The sequence below is a fragment of the Doryrhamphus excisus genome, linkage group LG8 (genome assembly GCF_037039965.1).
Source record: "Doryrhamphus excisus strain RoL-2023G ecotype Guam linkage group LG8, RoL_Dexc_Guam_v1.1, whole genome shotgun sequence".
NCBI lineage: Eukaryota > Metazoa > Chordata > Actinopteri > Syngnathiformes > Syngnathidae > Doryrhamphus > Doryrhamphus excisus.
Genome location: NC_136364.1, coordinates 11,164,291 through 11,183,056, shown reverse-complemented (window position 1 = coordinate 11,183,056; position 18,766 = coordinate 11,164,291). Strand labels below are relative to the sequence as shown.

Genomic DNA, 18,766 nt, shown 5'->3' with positions numbered 1-18,766 from the left:
CCTATCCCAGCTGTCTGGTAGCTGGTGGCCAGCCAATCACAGGGCACATATAGACAAACAACCATTCACACTCATATTCATACTTATTGACAATTTGGAGTCGCTAATTAGCCTAGCATGTTTTTGAAATGTGGGAGGAAACCGGGGTAACCGGAGAAAACCCACGCAGCACAGGGAGAACATGCAGTCCACACAGAGATGCCCGAGTGTGGAATCGAATCCAATAATCCAGGTTGAAAAAATATTACGTAGTTAGTATGGTCAGATTATGAGAAAATGTTTCATTAGTAAGCAGCCTACATACCTTTTATCCTGGTTGTCTGCATGTCCAATGCCGGGATTGTAACGTACCGATATAATGCACCATTGTGATTGCATGAACGTGTGTTTGAGACTTGAACGTCTTCTGTTTTGCTTCATGCCAGCCCGCAAAGCAAGAAGATATCCCACAGTAACGGGGCCGAATGACTTAAAAATCATGTGGTGTCCATGCATTGCAATTGTCATCACTAACATACATTTCAATGAGTGCAAGATTTTATGCCACTATTGAAGTCATCATTTAGGTTATCATTGTACAGTTATCTAGAGTAAGGAATAAGCAGGTTTTGACTGCACCTCAGCTTTCCAATTGCAAACCACATAATCTTGAAGGCTTATTGTATTGACCCATTACCCAATACGTTAACACCCCTTATTAAAGTGTGCATCAATGAAAAGGTCAATTAAAATGGGACAAAAATTGATGCAACTCTCTTGAAACTGGAAAATGACGTGAGAGTTACTCTTGGGTCTGTGCAGTGGAGCCTCACAGCTAGGGGACCCGAGTTCAATTCCACCCTCGGCCATCTCTGTGTGGAGTTAGCATGTTCTCCCCGTGCATGCGTGGGTTTTCTCCGGGTACGCCGGCTTCCTCCCACATTCCAAAACCATGCTCAGTTAATTGGCGACTCCAAATTGTCCATAGGTATGAATGTGAGTGTGAATGGTTGTTTGTGTATATGTGCCCTGTCATTGGCAGGCCACCAGTCCAGGGTGGACCCCGCCTCGTGAGGATAAGCTGTAGAAAATGAATGAATGAGTTACTCTTGGTGGACCACATCGAATGAAAGGACTGACATGTACTAATGGGCAATGGCATTATTTAACCCTTGTATTATGTTACGGGTCAATTTGACCCGTTTCAGTTTTTGTGTTGACCAAAGTACTGGTTATCCTTTCTGTTTCTTCATGAAATTTTGTGACTTTTCCTCATCTAGGGTCATTAACACAAAAACTGAAACGGGTCAAATTGACCCGTAACATATTATGTTACGGGTCAATTTGACCCGTTTCAGTTTTTGTGTTAATGACCCTAGATGAGGACAGATAAGGTCAAAGGAAAAGTCACAAACTTTTCGTTTCCAAACTGAAACGGGTCAAATTGACCCCTAACATAATACAAGGTTAACTAGCATGATTTGTTAAAAAATGTACATACGGTACCAATAATTATTGGCCCGATATCAGCATAAAAATGCAGTTCATATCGGTATCAGATTTTTTCCCAATCATGAAAACCGATATATTTTTAAAAAGCTGTATACAACACATCACAGGAGATATGTCGTGTTACACATATCAGTATCTGCTGATATTGGTATCGGAAATTGAGTGTTGGACAATATCGGCATATTGTTTTTCAGTAAGAAAGCCAATATCGAAATCCCTAATAATTCATTCATTTTCTACCGCTTATCCTCACGAGGATCGCGGGTTGTTGTGCTGTTGGAGCCTACCCTTGCTGTTTTTGGACTGGTCATCCCTAATAATTCATTCATTCATTCATTTTCTACCGCTTTTCCTCACGAGGGTCGTGGGCGTAAGGCGGGGTACACCCTAGACTGGTCGCCAGCCAATCACAGGGCACATATAGACAAACAACCATTCAACCATTGCATGCACGGGGAGAACATGCAAACTCCACACAGAGATGCCCGAGGGTGGGATTGAACCCTGGTCTCCTAGCTGTGAGGTCTGCGCGCTAACCCCAAGACCACCGTGCCGCCTCCCTAATAATTATATAATTAAGTTATATCGGTCATTATGTTTGTTATATTCTAGTATTTTTTAATGACCTTTTATAGTTATATGTAGTCATAGTTATTATTGGTTAAGGATTCTAAGTGTGCTGTGGCCTCCAGGGGTGCCAAAAAAGTAGGTGGAAAAAAATTCACCTTCAATGTAATGAAGTCGTTATTGCTATGAACAAAATTACGATTACTATGGAGAAAAAAACTTGAATTATATTAGGAAAGCAGGAAGTGAACAAATGTAACAATTACTGACTGTAAAAGTGCCAGATGGAAGGGTAGGATTTAATAAGCTTTGCTTCTTCCTACTCCTTTTGGACATGTGGAACTGTGAACTGATTATATGATGCACTCAATTGGAATCTGATGCATGCTCAAATGAAATAAAACCATTACCATTACCAACTCTTAAAAGGGTAAAGTTCACATTGATTCAGTTCTTCCTGTTTTTGTCCATAGTTGTGCATATTGTTATATACGTACAAGGGGGTGCCACTTTGGGAAGGACCGGCTCTGCATATGCAGGTTAAATGGTGTTAAGGGTTTTTGTTGGCTCCCCTGCTGCACCATAACAAGGCTTTTGGACTCCTCTCAAGGCCTGCTGTCAATCCTCTTACATCTCGCCTTGCTGAAAATGGATTAGCGAGTAACACCTACGTTTTGGCTCCGCGGTCACTTTGGAGGCTTTCACTGAATGAGCTTGTGGTTGATATGCTTCCTCCAATGTTCATCATAGGATACATTTCAGTGCTGCTTTTCAATTTCAATTGAATTTGAATGCAATGTTTTTATTAAGATGATGTTAGAAGAGCAGAGGTGTTTACTTGCCGCTGGTGTACAGAGCTGTTAAAGGAGCAAAGCAGGTCGCTGGCTGCAGGGCGTAAGTAGCTCTCCAGGGTGCTGAAGTTGTCTCCAAACGAGCCCCCGTCTCTCACCTGTCATTTTCAGCCTGACATCCAAACACTATGACTAAGCTGTGTTCGCACCACAGTGGCTCCCGGGAACCACACTGTGCCTCGATCAGGTTTTGAGGATGGTTAGGTGACACGTTGGATGATGGAGCTGTCCGGATGACGTGAGTCTTTCATTTGTTTTTTTTTACCATTAATTTCCTAGCAGTAGATTCCTAAGATTTGTGTGTGCTTTATAGATGCCACCATCCGAACTGAAATGATCCTGCACCTAAGAACCTAAGCTGTCACTACCTCACATTGCCAGCAAGAACAATGCAGCATTTCCCTCCCAATCTGAGAGGGCCTCCATGGGAGTCCATCCATCCATGTGTGCCCGTCTTTAAAAGCAGGCAAACTGTACTGACGCCACCTTTTAACTTTATAATATGGATCCTTCTCGGAGTGTTGACATTCCCTTGCTGTATCCGCTGTTTAATATTCAAAGTTGGGGTCCTGGGGCCGTGGAACTGCGACTCTGTGTACTACAGGACGTTGCCTGCTGCTGCCGCCAGGCTCGCAATAAGCAGGATCAATGAAGACCTGACGTTGAATCTAGGCCTGGAAATGGACTTCATCATCCTGCAGGAGCCTTGTGAAACATCCAAAGCTCTCACGTCATTCATTTATTACGAGAATATGGCGGATGCGTTTGTGGGACCCACAAATCCCGGATACTGTACCGCCGCAGCGCTTCTTGCCAAGAACTGGGACAGAGCCATCTTCTCCCATGGATGTGTCAACTTTGAGCTGGACCGCATCACCGGATACCCGACTTTTTCTAGGACAGTGCCATTTCCCTCCGAGGTGCTGTTCACCGTGCTGAAGCACTTCCGGTGGGCTAACATTGTGGTGGTCTCCTCCAATGAAGACATCTGGATGGACACAGCGGCGAGAGTGGCCGCCGCTATGAGGAAAAACGGGCTTCCTGTCGCTCTGGTTACGTCTGTGGGAATAAATGAGACTCAAGTTGAGAGCACACTCAGGCAGATCCAAGATGCTGGCGAGATAAGAGGTGAGTGAACCGACCTCCGACCTCAGATTCCGCCATTCATTTGTCTGACAAAAACTTAAATGTAGAAAAATATATAATTATGGCCAATTAGAAATAATACAAATCCAAAAAACATTTTATTGTAGTACAACAGCAATGCATTGAAGACTATTGTTGTTGTAATATAAGAATATTGCCTTTTCTTTATTTGCTCACTTTACTGTAAACGTCCATAGAAGGTAGTTGTGAGTTGTGGACTCCTATAGAGCAGCTACACACAATAACACGCACAGAAAGCTTTCTAGATCTTCCAGAATATGCACCTATTGCAGCTGTATTTCCTTGGATTTTCAAAACGGTCTGTTTTTATTCCACCCACGGCCCGCCTCCGGGAACGCCTACTTCGCTGTGGTTGGTCACACTCAGCTTATAGCGTACAGCTAGCACAGCTTGTAGGGCTGGAGGGCTCTGACTTTCAAGTTATACAAAATATGTCAGTGTAGCTTTACAAGCCACCTCCACCACCTCCATACATATAATAAGAATGATTTAAAGATTCCGTGGTAGGAATCTGTCTGTGGTGTCCAGGGCTGCAGCTATTAAATATTTCGGTCATCGAATATTCTACCAAAATTGTTGGCGATTAATCAAGTAATTGAAAAAAACATATTTTTGCTTGGTTAAAGTGCAATAATAGATTTACAAGAAAAAACACACATTTAACTAAATAATGAATGACCAATTAGTTTAATTGTTTTAGCTAATCAAGCATTTTATTTCTTAAATTGACATTGTGGGTGACTTATACGTGTTGGTGATGCCAGTGATTTTTCAAAGTAGACAAAAAAAACCATTGAATATTTTATGTAATAGAGGTACTCTAATTATTAAGATAATCGTTGCCTCCCTAATAGTGTCCCAACTCTACAAGAACTAAAAGTTATTTTCATAGTCGATTAATCTGATGAGGTTAATGAAGTAATCTGTCAGGCCCTGGACTGATCAAATCGATACAAACCAACCATTTATTGATTTGATTCGCAACATATCAGAAAAGACGCAAAAATGTTGATTGCTGTTTTCAAAGTCAAAGCTGATGAATATAAGAATATATTGTTTTGCCAAAAAACACAAAAATAAAATGTCTGTTATCATGGATGACAAAGGAAATTAAAACCTGTTCACATTTGAAAGGCTGAAATCTGAGAATATTTAAATTTTTCAAATGATTAATCAAATAACAAAATAGTTGTCAATTAATAGAATAATCAATCAATCTCATCAATTAATCCTATAAATCCCTATCCCTATCCCCCATCCCTATAAAGAACACACGAATGCTTTGTTTGGGCACTCTATTTCAAGGAATGATATGCTATAGGTACACTGCTGGCCATACGATAACGAAAGTCAGAATTAGAAGTAATTTTCATTGAAAACCATGCAACTGCTGTATTTCATTTTTTTTACCCATGAAAAATAATGCAAACACAAATCATCTGTTGACATTATAAACATTTATTAACAGTACGGCAATGTTTCAAATTAACATTTCATGACATAGAAGCAGAAAAAGAAGCTAACCACCACTAAAATACAACAATGCTCATTCTTCATTTTACCTCAAACATCTGACTTTTTTTTACATTCTTAGGTGTCATAGAAGTGGAAAAAGAAGTTAAGCACAATATAAATAAGTGACTGCCTTGAATGCGAGGCCGCTTTCTTCACCTTCTCCCACTTATCGGCTGTTCTATTGCAAAAAAAAAAACACAAAAATGAGCACAATGTACAAAGCTTGGTTTGTGCAACTTTGAGTACATTTTTCTGTAAATGTTGGGGAAATAGTCTTATAGTTTAGAGCAGGCATGTCTATAGTGTGTTCGTTTTGTTATTGGTCCATGGCACATTGTACAAATTAAAATTAACCAAAAAATAAAACGGCATATATGTGTAAAAACATAGCAAAAAGGCACAACATAAAGAGAAAAAGGTGAAATGTTGATAACAATAATAACACAATTCTTTCAGTGAATATAGATAACCTTTTAAAGCATTTTTTTTAAATAAAAAAATCTATATAACAATATCAAAGTGGCCGCCCACATCATATGATTTAAGTCTGTTATATGTCCCACTGCCCTAGGGCTCCCCCTAGAGTTGGCAGGTGTAACTGTACATTGGTGCTAATTTATTCACTACAGAATCAATGGCGCAACACCAAATGTTAATGTAAAAATGCCTTGATTGCCTGTTAATCACAAAAAATGGTTATCAAGCATACGGACTGGTTCAAAGTAGAAAAACACAGGAATGTACAGTTTTTTTTTTTTGATCAGCCGTTTATTACATGATCAACCAACAAAAAAAAGTCCCTTCATTTTTTTAAATGCTTTACAACTTGATCCAGTATCCCCATCATTTGCAACAACAGTTGGTTGTTGACTTGCTGCTGTTCCTGCATGGCTTTAAACCGCCGCTCATCTGCCTCTTGCTGCATTCTCATAAACTTTTCAAACGCCGCCCTCTCCTCGTCCCTTCGTTTTCGGTCGGCCTCATCCATTTGCTGCTTCTGCTGCATGTAACTTTCCAAAAAAATGTCAAAACGATGAACCCTGCTTTTTCTTTTCTTGTTTGGGCCACCGGGTACTGTACAGCGAAAAGTGTTTGTTTCTCGCTCGGGTCTGGGGCTCTCGGAGCTCTGAGCTGAGCTGGTTGTGCTCTCGTCTGCGAGGTGAATTTCACTGGACCCTGTTGACACACAGTATGAGAATGTAAACCATTGCTACGTTCAACTGGTACATATGCAGTGTTTGCTGCTACCTGTTGACCCTCGCAACGGGTCTGCAGGAGACATCAGTGTTACTGACATATTTAGAGATTAGTCACAGCCCTCCAGAAAATATATATATTATATATAAAATATATACAGTCACTTTTACACTCCTATGACTCTGTTTACAACAATTTTCTCAACTGTTATTCGAAGGTTGCAGGGCTGCAGGGATGGATGCCGCTTTAAACATAGCATGCTACTAAATTAACTAGTTAGCCTCCAATTTGTTTATTAGAAACTTGAAAGGTTTCAAAACGGAGTGGGAAAGAAGGACAAAGTACGAATCCAAAAATGTACCACTTCCACACGAAATGGGAGAACTTTTTTTCCCACTACAGCCATGTCAGATATGCCATGACTGACTGCAATCAGTGGTAAGCTAATGTGATGCCATACCTCATCAGGGTAATGAGGCCGCAATGTTCAAACCGTGATGTAGCGAGGGACGACTTCACTGTAGTCTTCTTCAGTGGCGTCATTAGGCCTATTTTGGGGGGCATTAGCCCCCTGAAATGTTCTTAACACCCTCTAAATAATTTGATATTTTGTATTGATTTTTTTTTTAAATCTCTGACAAATTTCATGTAATAGGGCAAAAGCAGGCTAATAATAATCAGAAGAATAATGATAGTAATAATAATAGGCTAATTAATAATATAATAATGATCATTATATAATTGATCGCTGTCCACTGGACAAAATGGTTGCAGAGCTTGAGCAGCGGTTTTGCAGTGTAGATTGTGTGTACTTGTGGAAATTTAATGGTGGCCTAAATCAATTGGGAAAGTTATATCCAGTGTCTTGTTCATCATTTGTTTTTTGGATATTTTGGATTTTTTTTAATGTCCACTACATTAATTCATGTCCTGTGCATCTCCAAGGGGCTAAGCCACCCACTGTCCTCAGAACCTAGTGACGTCCCTGGTCTTCTTACATAAAGGTCAATAATAGCTGGAAGTTATTTTTAATGATTACCCGGCAGCAGTCACATTTGTATGGAAAATTGTGAACCAAACACTTTGACCTTCAAACGAAAAGTGGGAGGTGGAGATGCAGCACCTCGAGAAAAATAAAGAAAATTATTTCCAGTCAAAAAAAAAGGGCACCACCAGGATTTAACTAAGAACTAACTACCTGAATGTATTGTAGTGAATGACCATGCATCATCAATGTTTTTTTTAAATATTACGTGGTGGCACTGGCATATTGCAAGATGACAATCCCAGGGTTGATGGGGCACAAATATATTGACTACCGCAAAGTCCTGTCCTGAACCCCACTGAGAATCAGGTTGCATTACTTGGTCCACTGACAATAACACCAGTGCGAACTCAAACCAGACCAAAACTGACCATCAAGTATATTTTGCAAGTGTGAACACACCTTAAAATTATACTAACCTCATTATGAAAACACCTGGTAGACCACAATGTAGGAGCACTTAAAAAATGATCGAGGGAGAAGCGGAATTGGTAGAAAAAACACATAACATGAGCGTTTGCATACATTGGAAGTCAGGGTTGCTTGCTCTGAAATGTGATACATGCGCATGTGTAAACATTAGCATAGCAACATTTTGGACATGTCAACATTAAGAACTTACCACTTTTGCACCAATCCCGACTAACGGAGGACTGTGACAGATCATCTGGCTCTGTTTTAATAGCAGTGATAGGGGCACCGATAGGGACATCATCTTGTAAAGACTCATGCTTCGAGCTGCTGAGAGGTCTTGTCCCGAGTATTTCGTCAAGTTGATCGTACCAGGGGAACTTCTCCTTCTCGTCCCCCGAACAACCATTATTCCGCATGGAGTCACGGACCTTTATGTAATGCTGTCGCAGTTTTTTCACCTTGATGCGACACTGTTGCGCCGTTCGATTGAATCCCCACGCCGCCATCTTTTCGCTGAACAAATTAAAAACGTGAATATTCTTGTGGGTAGTCGCAAGCAACTGTGCGATATAGTCATCTGACCATACGGTAATAAGTGCCTGAGTCTCCTCGCAACTCCATGTTTGGCCACGGGACATTTTACAGCTTGTTTTTTATATATATATATACCTCTCCGCTGTTGCTTGTTTACCCAAAATTCACCGCGCACATCATTTCCGGCTGTGTTACTTCCGCGTACGTCACTTCCAGCGCGTGTGGGAGAATTGTGGCAAAAATCTTATTATATTGGAAACAACATACACCTTAACAGTTTGTACACTTTACAATGTAAGTATGAGTGTTTTTCATATAATTAATACGGCAAAGACAGAGTGATAAAGAGGTATATACTTCATTAGCTGAGCACATGAAGAAAAAGCGGTAGAAAATGAATGAATGAATGAATGAATGAATACCGCTAGCTACTGTACTGAAATAGAGTGGCTAAAATAGGAACTCGGGAGGGGGCACACATGCAATCAGGGGCTTGTTTTTATTGGCACACGGAAGAAATAAGAATGTAAAACATTAAGTGGAACAAAAACAAACAATGTAAATGGATAAATCTGACATAATAACATAATACTTTCTCTTTAAATGTCTATCTAATGATTTTTTTTCAGTATGTAGAAAAGATTTGACACAATCTTCTTAGCCAAATGTTTTATGAATAAGATAAGAAAAAATACAAACATAGTGAAAATTGAAAAATGTGAAAAATAAAAAAAAATGACTGAAACAGTGTTGTCCAAAAAATGTTGCTGTCAAAAGGGCTGTGACCACTTGCCAGATAATGAGAATGTCTTACATTATACTGTATATTGATAGGCCTTGGCTCATTAAAAATGTGTTTTGTTGAACTAGAGTTGGCTTAAAGAAGCTGCAATAATTAGTGCATAGTCCTCATAAATATTATGTAAAGCCGCTGTATCCTCACGGCACTAAAACAATATTTTATGTTCCAGCCATCGTCATGTGCATGCACTCTGTCCTTCTTGGAGGAGAGCCACAGGCCGCTTTCCTCCTCAAGGCGCAGCAAATGGGCATGACCTCCGGGAAGTACGTTTTCATGCCCTACGACACGCTGCACTACAGTTTGCCCTACAGCGCCCCCTACTTCCCCCTGCAAAACAACAGCCGACTGAAGGAGGCCTATGATGCCGTTCTCACCATCACCATCGCCTCAGACCCTGTGTCCTTCACTGAGGCCTTGACTGCTGCTAAGAAAAGCGGGGCATTGACGCTAAGTATTGCCTCTGATAAGGTGGGTGTAAAAAGTCACTGGACTATTATCACTTGAAAATGACATCTGCTTTCAATGCAGGTTAATCCGCTATTCGGGACCATCTACAACAGCATTTATCTCCTGGCCAAGTCCATCCACAAGACCAAAAGAGCCGGCATGCGTCTGTCGGGCTCAAACCTGGCCTTCTATACAAAGAACATAACCTTCAGTGGCTTCAACCAGAAGGTACAGGTGGACAATGCGGGTGAAATCAAAACCAGTTACGTCATCTTGGACACCGATAACGTCGGGAGTCAGCTCTATCCGACATATGTGGTGGATCTTATGTCCGGGCGGCTTCGCTTTGCCGGGAAGTCCATCCATTTTCCGGGAGAGTCTCCTCCGCCATCGGATTCCAGTTGCTGGTTTGTTCAAAGCGCTCTCTGCACAGGAGGTAGGGGCCTTTTGGGACTTTTCTTTTTAAGTAGAATGTTCTGAACTCCCAAGTTTTAATATTATTAGCTTAGTCCTATATATATATATATATATATATATATATATATATATATATATATATATATATATATGTTTATTTTGATGAAATTGTGCTTTTTTTAACTGAAAAAAAATGATTTTTTTTCTCATTAAATTGCAGCAGTTTTTTATTTATTTATTTCTGCTGAGGATTTTTTAGACTTCTCGAACTATTTCAACTTTCTTCTGGTAAATTATCTTCTTGTAATTATATCTTTTTTCCCCACAATATTTTGATTTTATTCTTATAATATAACAATTTTTTTGGTACTCTAATTAAATCCCAACTTTATTTGTTGGTTTGTTTGTTTCTCATAACATTACATAGTTTTTTAAAATGTTTTCTTGTTTAATTATATTTCTGGAACGTACAGTGGGCCAATAAAAGAAATACAGCGGGCCACAAATGGCCTCCTGGCTGTACTTTGGGAACCCCTGCAATAGACTAGTTGAGACTATTTTGACTTATCCCAGCATCCCAGTATCTTTTCATAGTATTTGCGTAGCATGTCTGACTCCTTGCTCCTGCCGACCCTCCCTGTCTTTTATCAGCTGTGTTGGTCAACATTGTACAGAAGTGGCTAATACTGAGCCCAGTGAGTGTGTGTTTCTTTAGCGCATCATACCCATCGTGTTGTTTTCACCCACAGGTGTGGAGCTCACCTACATTATGGCTGTGTTTTCCGTCATCTTCGCTCTGGCTTTAACAGGGCTCGCCATTGGTCTTTACATTAGGTATACGCCATTATGTGTTGGGGTAAGGTGTGCTGTCGTTGGTTGATTTCATTATCTTTTTGCGGATCTCACCCCCAGGAGGAGACTCCAACAAATCCAGCTGGTGAAAGGTCCGAATCGGATCCTGCTGACTTTAGAGGATCTTACATTCATCAACCCTCAGCTTAGCAAGAAGGTCAGCTGTCATGTTGTCGGCCAGTGTACGGCTTTAGGTAATCATCATGTGTTTCATTTCTCCACAGAAAATCACCTTAGAAGACCTGAGCGAGTCTAGAAGTGCTGTCGAGGACAAATCCGCCGACCCCTCACACTCAGCGCACAGCATGCAGACAGCGACTCACGAGACCACCAACGTTGCCGTTTTTGAGGTTGGGCCATCATTCGGGAGGTCATCTTAACATGATAACACGACAATGTTGTAAGATGTAACCTTTCCTGCCGCAGGGTGACTGGGTATGGCTAAAAAAGTTTGACGATGGCCACTTCAAGGAGGTGAAGCAGAGCAGTACAAAGATTTTCACCAAGGTTAGCTTGAGCATGTAATGTCTATACAAATCACAGTCAAATTGATATAATACTATATGTCTCGCTGGAGGACTTCCCGGGTCATAAAAATCCAAAACATTGCTAATCTGCGTCTTAGATGAAGGACTTGAGAAACGAGAACGTCAATCCCTTCCTGGGCTTTTTCACCGAGAGCTCCATGTTTGCTGTGGTGACGGAGCACTGCTCCAGGGGGAGTCTCCAGGACCTGCTGAGGAACGAAGATGTGAAATTAGACTGGATGTTCAAGTCCTCACTTGTGCTTGACCTCATCAAGGTACAGTACATGCCTGGGTGCCGCCCACGCTGTCTTCTAATAAGTGACGCACCTCATCAGAGTGTGCGTGCAAGGAGTTGTTGCTGCTCACATCAGTCTTTTTGACAAAATGCCCCTGCATTGTTTTGGCAAAACAGCAAAGCTCTACTTCAATACTGAGATAAACTTCCTATTTAACTTTATTTATCTCCATCCTTCAAGCAAAGGAGGCTTTTCACAATCAATAAACAACATTGATCACATTCATTTATACAAATTTGTGAGCAAGGAAACATATGAAACTATTTATGAGAGCTGTTTCCAGTGTGATGAATTTATATAGTGGTGAATTTTGGTTAGGCGTCCCCAGTTTTAATACGATTTGTTTAATCCATGCAAAAATCTTACCTCGAATTTTGTACACCGCCTCGATTTTTGTACAATGTTTTATGTAAGAAACTACCTTCTTCATTAGAGACCTCTAAACATAAAATAACACCCCTATAGTCAGCTTTACACTCATATTACCGTATATAGCAGATATAATCAGAGAAAATAAGCCATTTAAGACCTAATTAAGACTCATGCTAGTGTGTGTTTCAATATTTGTCTGCCAGATATGTGGACAGGAAGTGACGGCAGGGATTCAGAGTTGAGTTTTAGCTGGAGGACGGCCACAACAGTAGCCCGTGTAATTTTCTTTGTAGATTTTCATATTGATGAAGACAAATTATTAGAAAATAAGAAAACGAGCAAGTCTGAACAAGTCTGGTGCATGTTACTAGTGACATCTAGTGGCTAGTGGAATAATAAAACGCTCTAGTCAACCACAAAAAAGTCATCATTAATTTGTTACTTGATTCAAAATTAATTAATTTCAAAATAATAATATAGCGGGGGAGCGATGTTCGAAACCGCGAGGGACGACTGTAGTCCGTTTGCCCTGCACTGTACCTTTCTGTGAAATTAAGCACCCAAACAAAGCACCCCACGCATTGCGGACTCATTTTTTATTTATTAATGACCCGCCATGGGACCAAAGAAAGTGGCAAGTACCAGCAATTTCCTAAAAAAGGTGACAAACACGATAGAGTTTGATCTTGTCAGGATGTGCGGGAAGTCCCAATCAACAATAAATGTTTTGTTATTGTTATTTTTTGTTATTTTGCATTGTTCTGCCTCTAAAATTATAATTACTCACTATAAGTATTGAATCTGTATGAATTGGATTCACAAGATTTCATAGTGGGGAAAATAGCCTCGGTTTTTGTACGTTTTGTCTGACCTTTTGGACGCTGTATTTCACGTAGTTATGTCTATTGTGTATTTCAGAGCTAAAATATGATCAACTAGAAGTAGAATTAGCATAATATGACTGTCTGACAACCTTGTTTCTGCCAACTCTCACTGTCCTTTAGCTGCTGTGAGAGGCAGCAGAGTCCTTGTAAAAAAAAATGCAGTTTAGTACACAGAGAAATCATCCTTACCGGTATGTACTGAAGCTTAGCTAAGACCAACAAAAATGTGAATATAAGCACAGCAGAATTCATAATGGTGACACACAACTCTGGTTTCCACGGTGTTTCTTTGCTGCTGTGCTTCCAGGGGATGAAATACCTCCATCACAGGGATTTCCCACATGGCCGACTAAAATCTCGTAACTGTGTGGTGGATGGGCGCTTCGTGCTCAAAATCACAGACTACGGTTTCAATGAGTTGCTGGAGTCTCAGAAAGCTCCTGTAGAACAACCTCCACCTGAAGGTAACAATGTCATATCATGCTTAGTGTGCACACACAAAGCTCCTATCTTGATTCTCATGCTCCACTCAGACCTCTTCTGGACCGCTCCAGAGTTCCTTCGGGACCTCGCAAGCTCCCGTAAAGGCACCTACAAAGGGGACGTGTACAGCTTTTCCATTATCCTGCAAGAGGTGGTGGTTAGAGGCCCACCTTACTGCATGCTGGGCCTGCCGCCTGAGGGTATGGACTGGTACTGGATATTTTATGTAGTGGGCAAGTGGGGAAGAACTCCGGAGGATGGTGCAATGATGAAAAGAAGACAAGATAGTGTTGACAATTAAGCTCATAATGTTTTTAGCGCCTTTTATTGGCGTGTGTGTTTGACTTCCTGTCCTTTTTCTGCTGTTTGGCATTACTGGCCTCTGCTAATTTTGTATTGACGTTAGTAACACAACAGATTTTCACAACAATTTCCTCTGCCAGCAACAAGTAGTTAAAAAATAATTATGTATAATATTATTTCACCAATACCAAAGATAGATTTATACATTTTTATAATCTGAACGCCTTTTCCCAAAGACGTCCTGTCTTTTACATTTTTTTGAGAGGCAAAAAGAGGTGATGATGCAACTGCACACTAATAGATGTCACTTTTAGAGCAGCTTTAAGCCATATAAAAGTTCCAAAAGGTGCAGAAGTGCATTTGATAAGAGTTCTGCCTGTAAAGTAAGTTGCTGTAAAGCAAAGTAATTTGCAAATGATCCCAAACTTTTGAGTGGTAGTGTACTTTGTTAATTTGTTAACATTCTTATTGCTGAAATGAATGCGCCTCTCCTTTGTGTTGTTAGAGATCATTCGAAAGGTGATGAAGCCCCCCCCAATGTGCCGGCCCACTGTGGCCCCGGACCAAGCCCCACTGGAGTGCATCCAGCTGATGAAACAGTGCTGGAGCGAACTGCCGGACCGAAGACCCAACTTTGATGAGATCTTTGATAGGGTTTGCTCATATTTAAGAAGTGCACTGTCACTCTTAGTATCTTTATTCTGAGCACTTTTTTTTCCCCATGTAGTTCAAGATCATCAACAAGGGTAAGAAGACCAACATCATCGACTCCATGCTGAGGATGCTGGAGCAGTACAGCTCCAACCTGGAGGACCTCATCCGAGAGCGAACAGAGGAGTTGGAGGTGGAGAAACAGAGGACAGAAAAGCTGCTTTCCGAGATGCTTCCCCCGTCAGTCGACCTACACACTCTCGGCTACAGTCAACCCATCCCAGATGTTCAAAGTCAATTGATGGTTCTCCTGTGTCTTTTCAGCTCTGTGGCGGAAGCTCTAAAGACAGGTGCCACGGTAGAGCCAGAGTTCTTCGACCAGGTGACCATCTACTTCAGCGACATTGTGGGTTTCACCACCATCTCTTCGCTCAGCGACCCCATCGAGGTGGTCGACCTTCTCAATGACCTCTACACGTTGTTTGACGCGGTGCTCTGCAACCATGATGTCTACAAGGTTGGGTTTTATAAGTCAAGACCATTTTATTTACGATAAACGCTCCACTTAATCTCATATAGTCCCCGGTGTGGAGCAAACAAACGCCAGAGTATCTCATTTACATCACTTTAAAAAAGTTGGTATTAATCGCTGTGGCTGTAGGCAACCTCCTGATTCATTCATTCATTAATTTTCTACCGCTGATCCTCACGAGGGTCGCGGTGGGGGTGGGGGTGCTGGAGCCGATCCCAGCTGTCTTCGGGCGAGAGGCGGGGTACACCCTGGACTGGTGGCCAGCCAATCACAGGGCACATATAGACAAACAACCATTCACACTCACATTCATACCTATGGACAATTTGGAGTCGCCAATTAACCTAGCATGCATGGGGAGAACATGCAAACTCCACACAGAGATAGCTGAAGGTGGGATTGAACCCGGGTCTCCTAGCTGTGAGACGCTAACCACTTGTCCCCAGTAATAACATTAAATGATATATGTGTACGTAGAAAAATGCATCTGAGAGACAAACAAGCATTCACATTTACATTCACACCTATAGACAATATAGAGTCTCTAATTAGCCTAACGTGCATGTTTTTGGCATGTGGGAGGAAGTAAAGCTACACAACTACGAGGAGAGCATGCAGGTTAAGACCATTTATGGATGTTATCCAGGTGGAGACCATCGGTGACGCTTACATGGTGGCGTCCGGCTTGCCGAAGAGAAACGGCAACAAGCACGCGGCCGAAATCGCCAACATGTCTCTGAACATCCTCAGCTCAGTGGGAACCTTCCGTATGCGCCACATGCCAGACGTTCCTGTCAAGATACGGATCGGGATCCACTCAGGTGTGTCATGGCGAACTGCTGGTATGCATTAGCCAAGACGAAAGAGCATCGTGAACTGTTCGGTGTGCCTTCCCAGGGTCTTGCGTTGCCGGCGTGGTGGGCCTGACCATGCCGCGCTACTGCCTGTTTGGAGACACCGTCAACACTGCCTCGAGAATGGAATCCACCGGGCTGCGTGCGTTTATTTTGGACATCTCTATTTGTTCTTTATTCATACTGTATCTTAAACCGGCTACTGTCTTCTCTTAGCTTATAGAATCCATGTGAATTTGAGCACGGTGAAGATCCTCCGTTCTCTCCATGAAGGTTATAAAATAGAAGTCAGGGGCAAGACCGAGCTGAAGGTAAGTGTACACAGTCTGTAGGACCAATGATAAGATACAGACATGCCAATGTGAGTTTGGATGTGGGTAGGGAGAAAGAGGAGCGGTATAATGCGGCAGCGGATGGTGACAGCGTCCATTTCATTGCTTCTTTCTTTGGTTTTGCTTTTATTTTAAGATGTGTAGTGAAGCCTGTTATTTCTAGCAAAGCTGTCCTTTTGTGAAGTGGTGTGCTTATACACAGGGAGGGCTCATCTAGCTGTTTTTGCACATTTGTTGAAGCTTGAGGGCCACTTAATGCTGTTAGAAAATAATTTCACCATTCTTCTAATGTATAAAAAAATTTAACAAATAAATGTAAAAAAAATCTTGAAAAAAATTAAAAACCTAAATAATTATTTTTGAAAATAAAAAAAATGAATTAATAAAATAAAACATACGGTAATTTCTGGATTTTTGAGTGCACTTGGTTTTTAAACTTTTGACTAAATAAATACGTTTTTATAAACTGAACAGTGCGTGTGACATAGCTAGTTCAACAGTGGCCTACCACTAAAGTCATTAATTAACCACTAAGCTTGTCAGCCTCATAATTTCTTCATCACACACTTTGTCGGCCCCGCTCGCTCTCTCTCTGTTTGTTGTTGCGAGGCAAATTATCCATTTAGCATAAGGTATCATTTTCCTTCAGTTCAAACTGGTGTTACTGGCATAAGACTCGATGTTATCTTGCACTTCACTCATCCATGTTGCTTCTTCCTGAAGCTGGACTCTAAACATCATGGGAAATGTAGTTTTTAGCCATTAATTAGCCACATTACTGTACAAGACGCAGGGTTCAAAGTGTGAGATAAAAGTACCGGCTTATAAATAGTCAATTTTATTGAATTTCATAATTTAATTTACTAAATTTAAATTCTAAAATTATAATAGGGGGCGAATTAGTTGTCTATTCATGTTTGTTTTGTTTCGCATGACCAGGGGAAGGGCATCGAAGAGACTTACTGGCTCGTGGGGAAGACTGACTTTGCAAAGCCTTTACCAAAACCACCAGAGATCAAACCAGGGTAAGATGCATATTACCTTGCCTTGAAGCTGAGTACGGATCACGACAACCGATACATGTTTGAACCCCCCCCGATGAAAGCTGATAAAGGCCACTGTGGCTGTGACTTTTTTTGGCCACTGATGCACTCTGAACTCCCAGGAAAGACAGTCACGGCCTGAGCCCTGAAGACATAGCCGCTTACAAGAAAAAGGCTTGAGGTAGAGCGGCCGAGCGAGACCTTGCATGGCAGCTGGTGTTGTGCTTGTGTGTTGTGATGATGATGTCTCAATCTCGGCTTGTGATCTGCTAGTCCCAATAATCTCTTGATCTTATCAACCCGTGCACCCTCCCTGTAAGGAGATCGGGGGAAAGCCCTGTGTTCTTGTGGCATGCTTTTCTATTGGTCGTGTACTGTGTGGATAATTAGGGCATCCACACCATTTAAAGCTCTCCCTGCCTTCATCAGGGTCAACTGGCAGGAGATGGTGACGGATGAGATCAAGAGCCTCTTCCGCAAGGCCAACAGGCAAGTGGACAAGCAAAAAGGAGGAAAGATTTGAGAGAAAGAAAGAAAGAGAGCAGCTTCTATCTCGCCTCCGTGGCTTAACACGGACTCCTTTTAAGAGGATTGACCATCCGCTGGCTAATCTGCCTGCAGCCAACACAGCAGAACATAACGGTGCTAATGTAATGAGGCGACAATGACCGATCTTCGCTCATGCACCCATCGCAATCATTCGCTGCTCGCTGCGCTCACTGGCCACTGAGTGGTCGCCCAAATGAGAACAAGGCTCACCCGCGTCAAGAGGCAATGCACTGGTTTGTGTTAGCTTTGAATGCTCATAATAAGGGACTATTACTTATAGAGCTGGCTGCATATTGAATGCACATCAATAACCCCGAAAGATGGACATACTTTTTCTACATAGTGATGGACACTTTTATTTCCCTGCAGGGCTTTGAACATTAACAACACAGGAAATTCAAGCTTAGGAGGCTTTGGAATTGTAAAAAAAAAAATTATACATAAATAATAAAATATATTTAAAATCAATCATCATAATACATAAAAAATCTAATAAAAATATATAATAATTACAATTATAATAAATAGAAACATGTGAAAAAATGCTATGTAATTTATTCTTCATTTATGTGAAACTTTAATAAATGTATTTTGTAATCCTGTCTACATGTACTGTAATACCAAAAATCACTGTATGAATC

General features: G+C 41.2%; 2 protein-coding genes across 3 annotated transcripts; one reads left to right on the top strand and one right to left on the bottom strand.

The window, feature by feature from the left end:
* Positions 1–2,612: 2,612 nt before the first annotated feature.
* gucy2f (guanylate cyclase 2F, retinal) lies at positions 2,613–18,722 on the top strand. 2 transcript variants are annotated; one of them, XM_058079967.2, is made up of 19 exons: positions 2,613–3,147; positions 3,223–4,037; positions 9,753–10,051; positions 10,112–10,466; positions 11,197–11,281; positions 11,360–11,456; positions 11,524–11,649; positions 11,726–11,806; positions 11,925–12,101; positions 13,686–13,842; positions 13,912–14,061; positions 14,670–14,818; positions 14,892–15,055; positions 15,140–15,332; positions 15,994–16,168; positions 16,245–16,343; positions 16,418–16,512; positions 17,473–17,558; positions 18,006–18,722. In XM_058079967.2, exons 2-19 carry the CDS (start codon positions 3,299–3,301, stop codon positions 18,097–18,099), a joined length of 3,321 nt encoding a protein of 1,106 aa, XP_057935950.2. In that variant the 5' UTR covers positions 2,613–3,147; positions 3,223–3,298; the 3' UTR covers positions 18,100–18,722. The 2 variants fall into 2 exon arrangements, with proteins under 2 accessions (XP_057935950.2, XP_057935953.2); XM_058079970.2 differs by lacking the exons at positions 2,613–3,147; positions 3,223–4,037 and adding an exon at positions 8,976–9,075.
* On the bottom strand, positions 6,338–8,966 carry LOC131134558 (zinc finger protein with KRAB and SCAN domains 2-like). Its single transcript, XM_058079974.2, has 2 exons — positions 8,456–8,966; positions 6,338–6,767 (listed from the first exon to the last, which is right to left on the bottom strand). The coding sequence occupies exons 1-2, from the start codon at positions 8,883–8,885 to the stop codon at positions 6,394–6,396; spliced, it is 804 nt and encodes a 267-aa protein (XP_057935957.2). The 5' UTR covers positions 8,886–8,966; the 3' UTR covers positions 6,338–6,393.
* Positions 18,723–18,766: the final 44 nt, after the last annotated feature.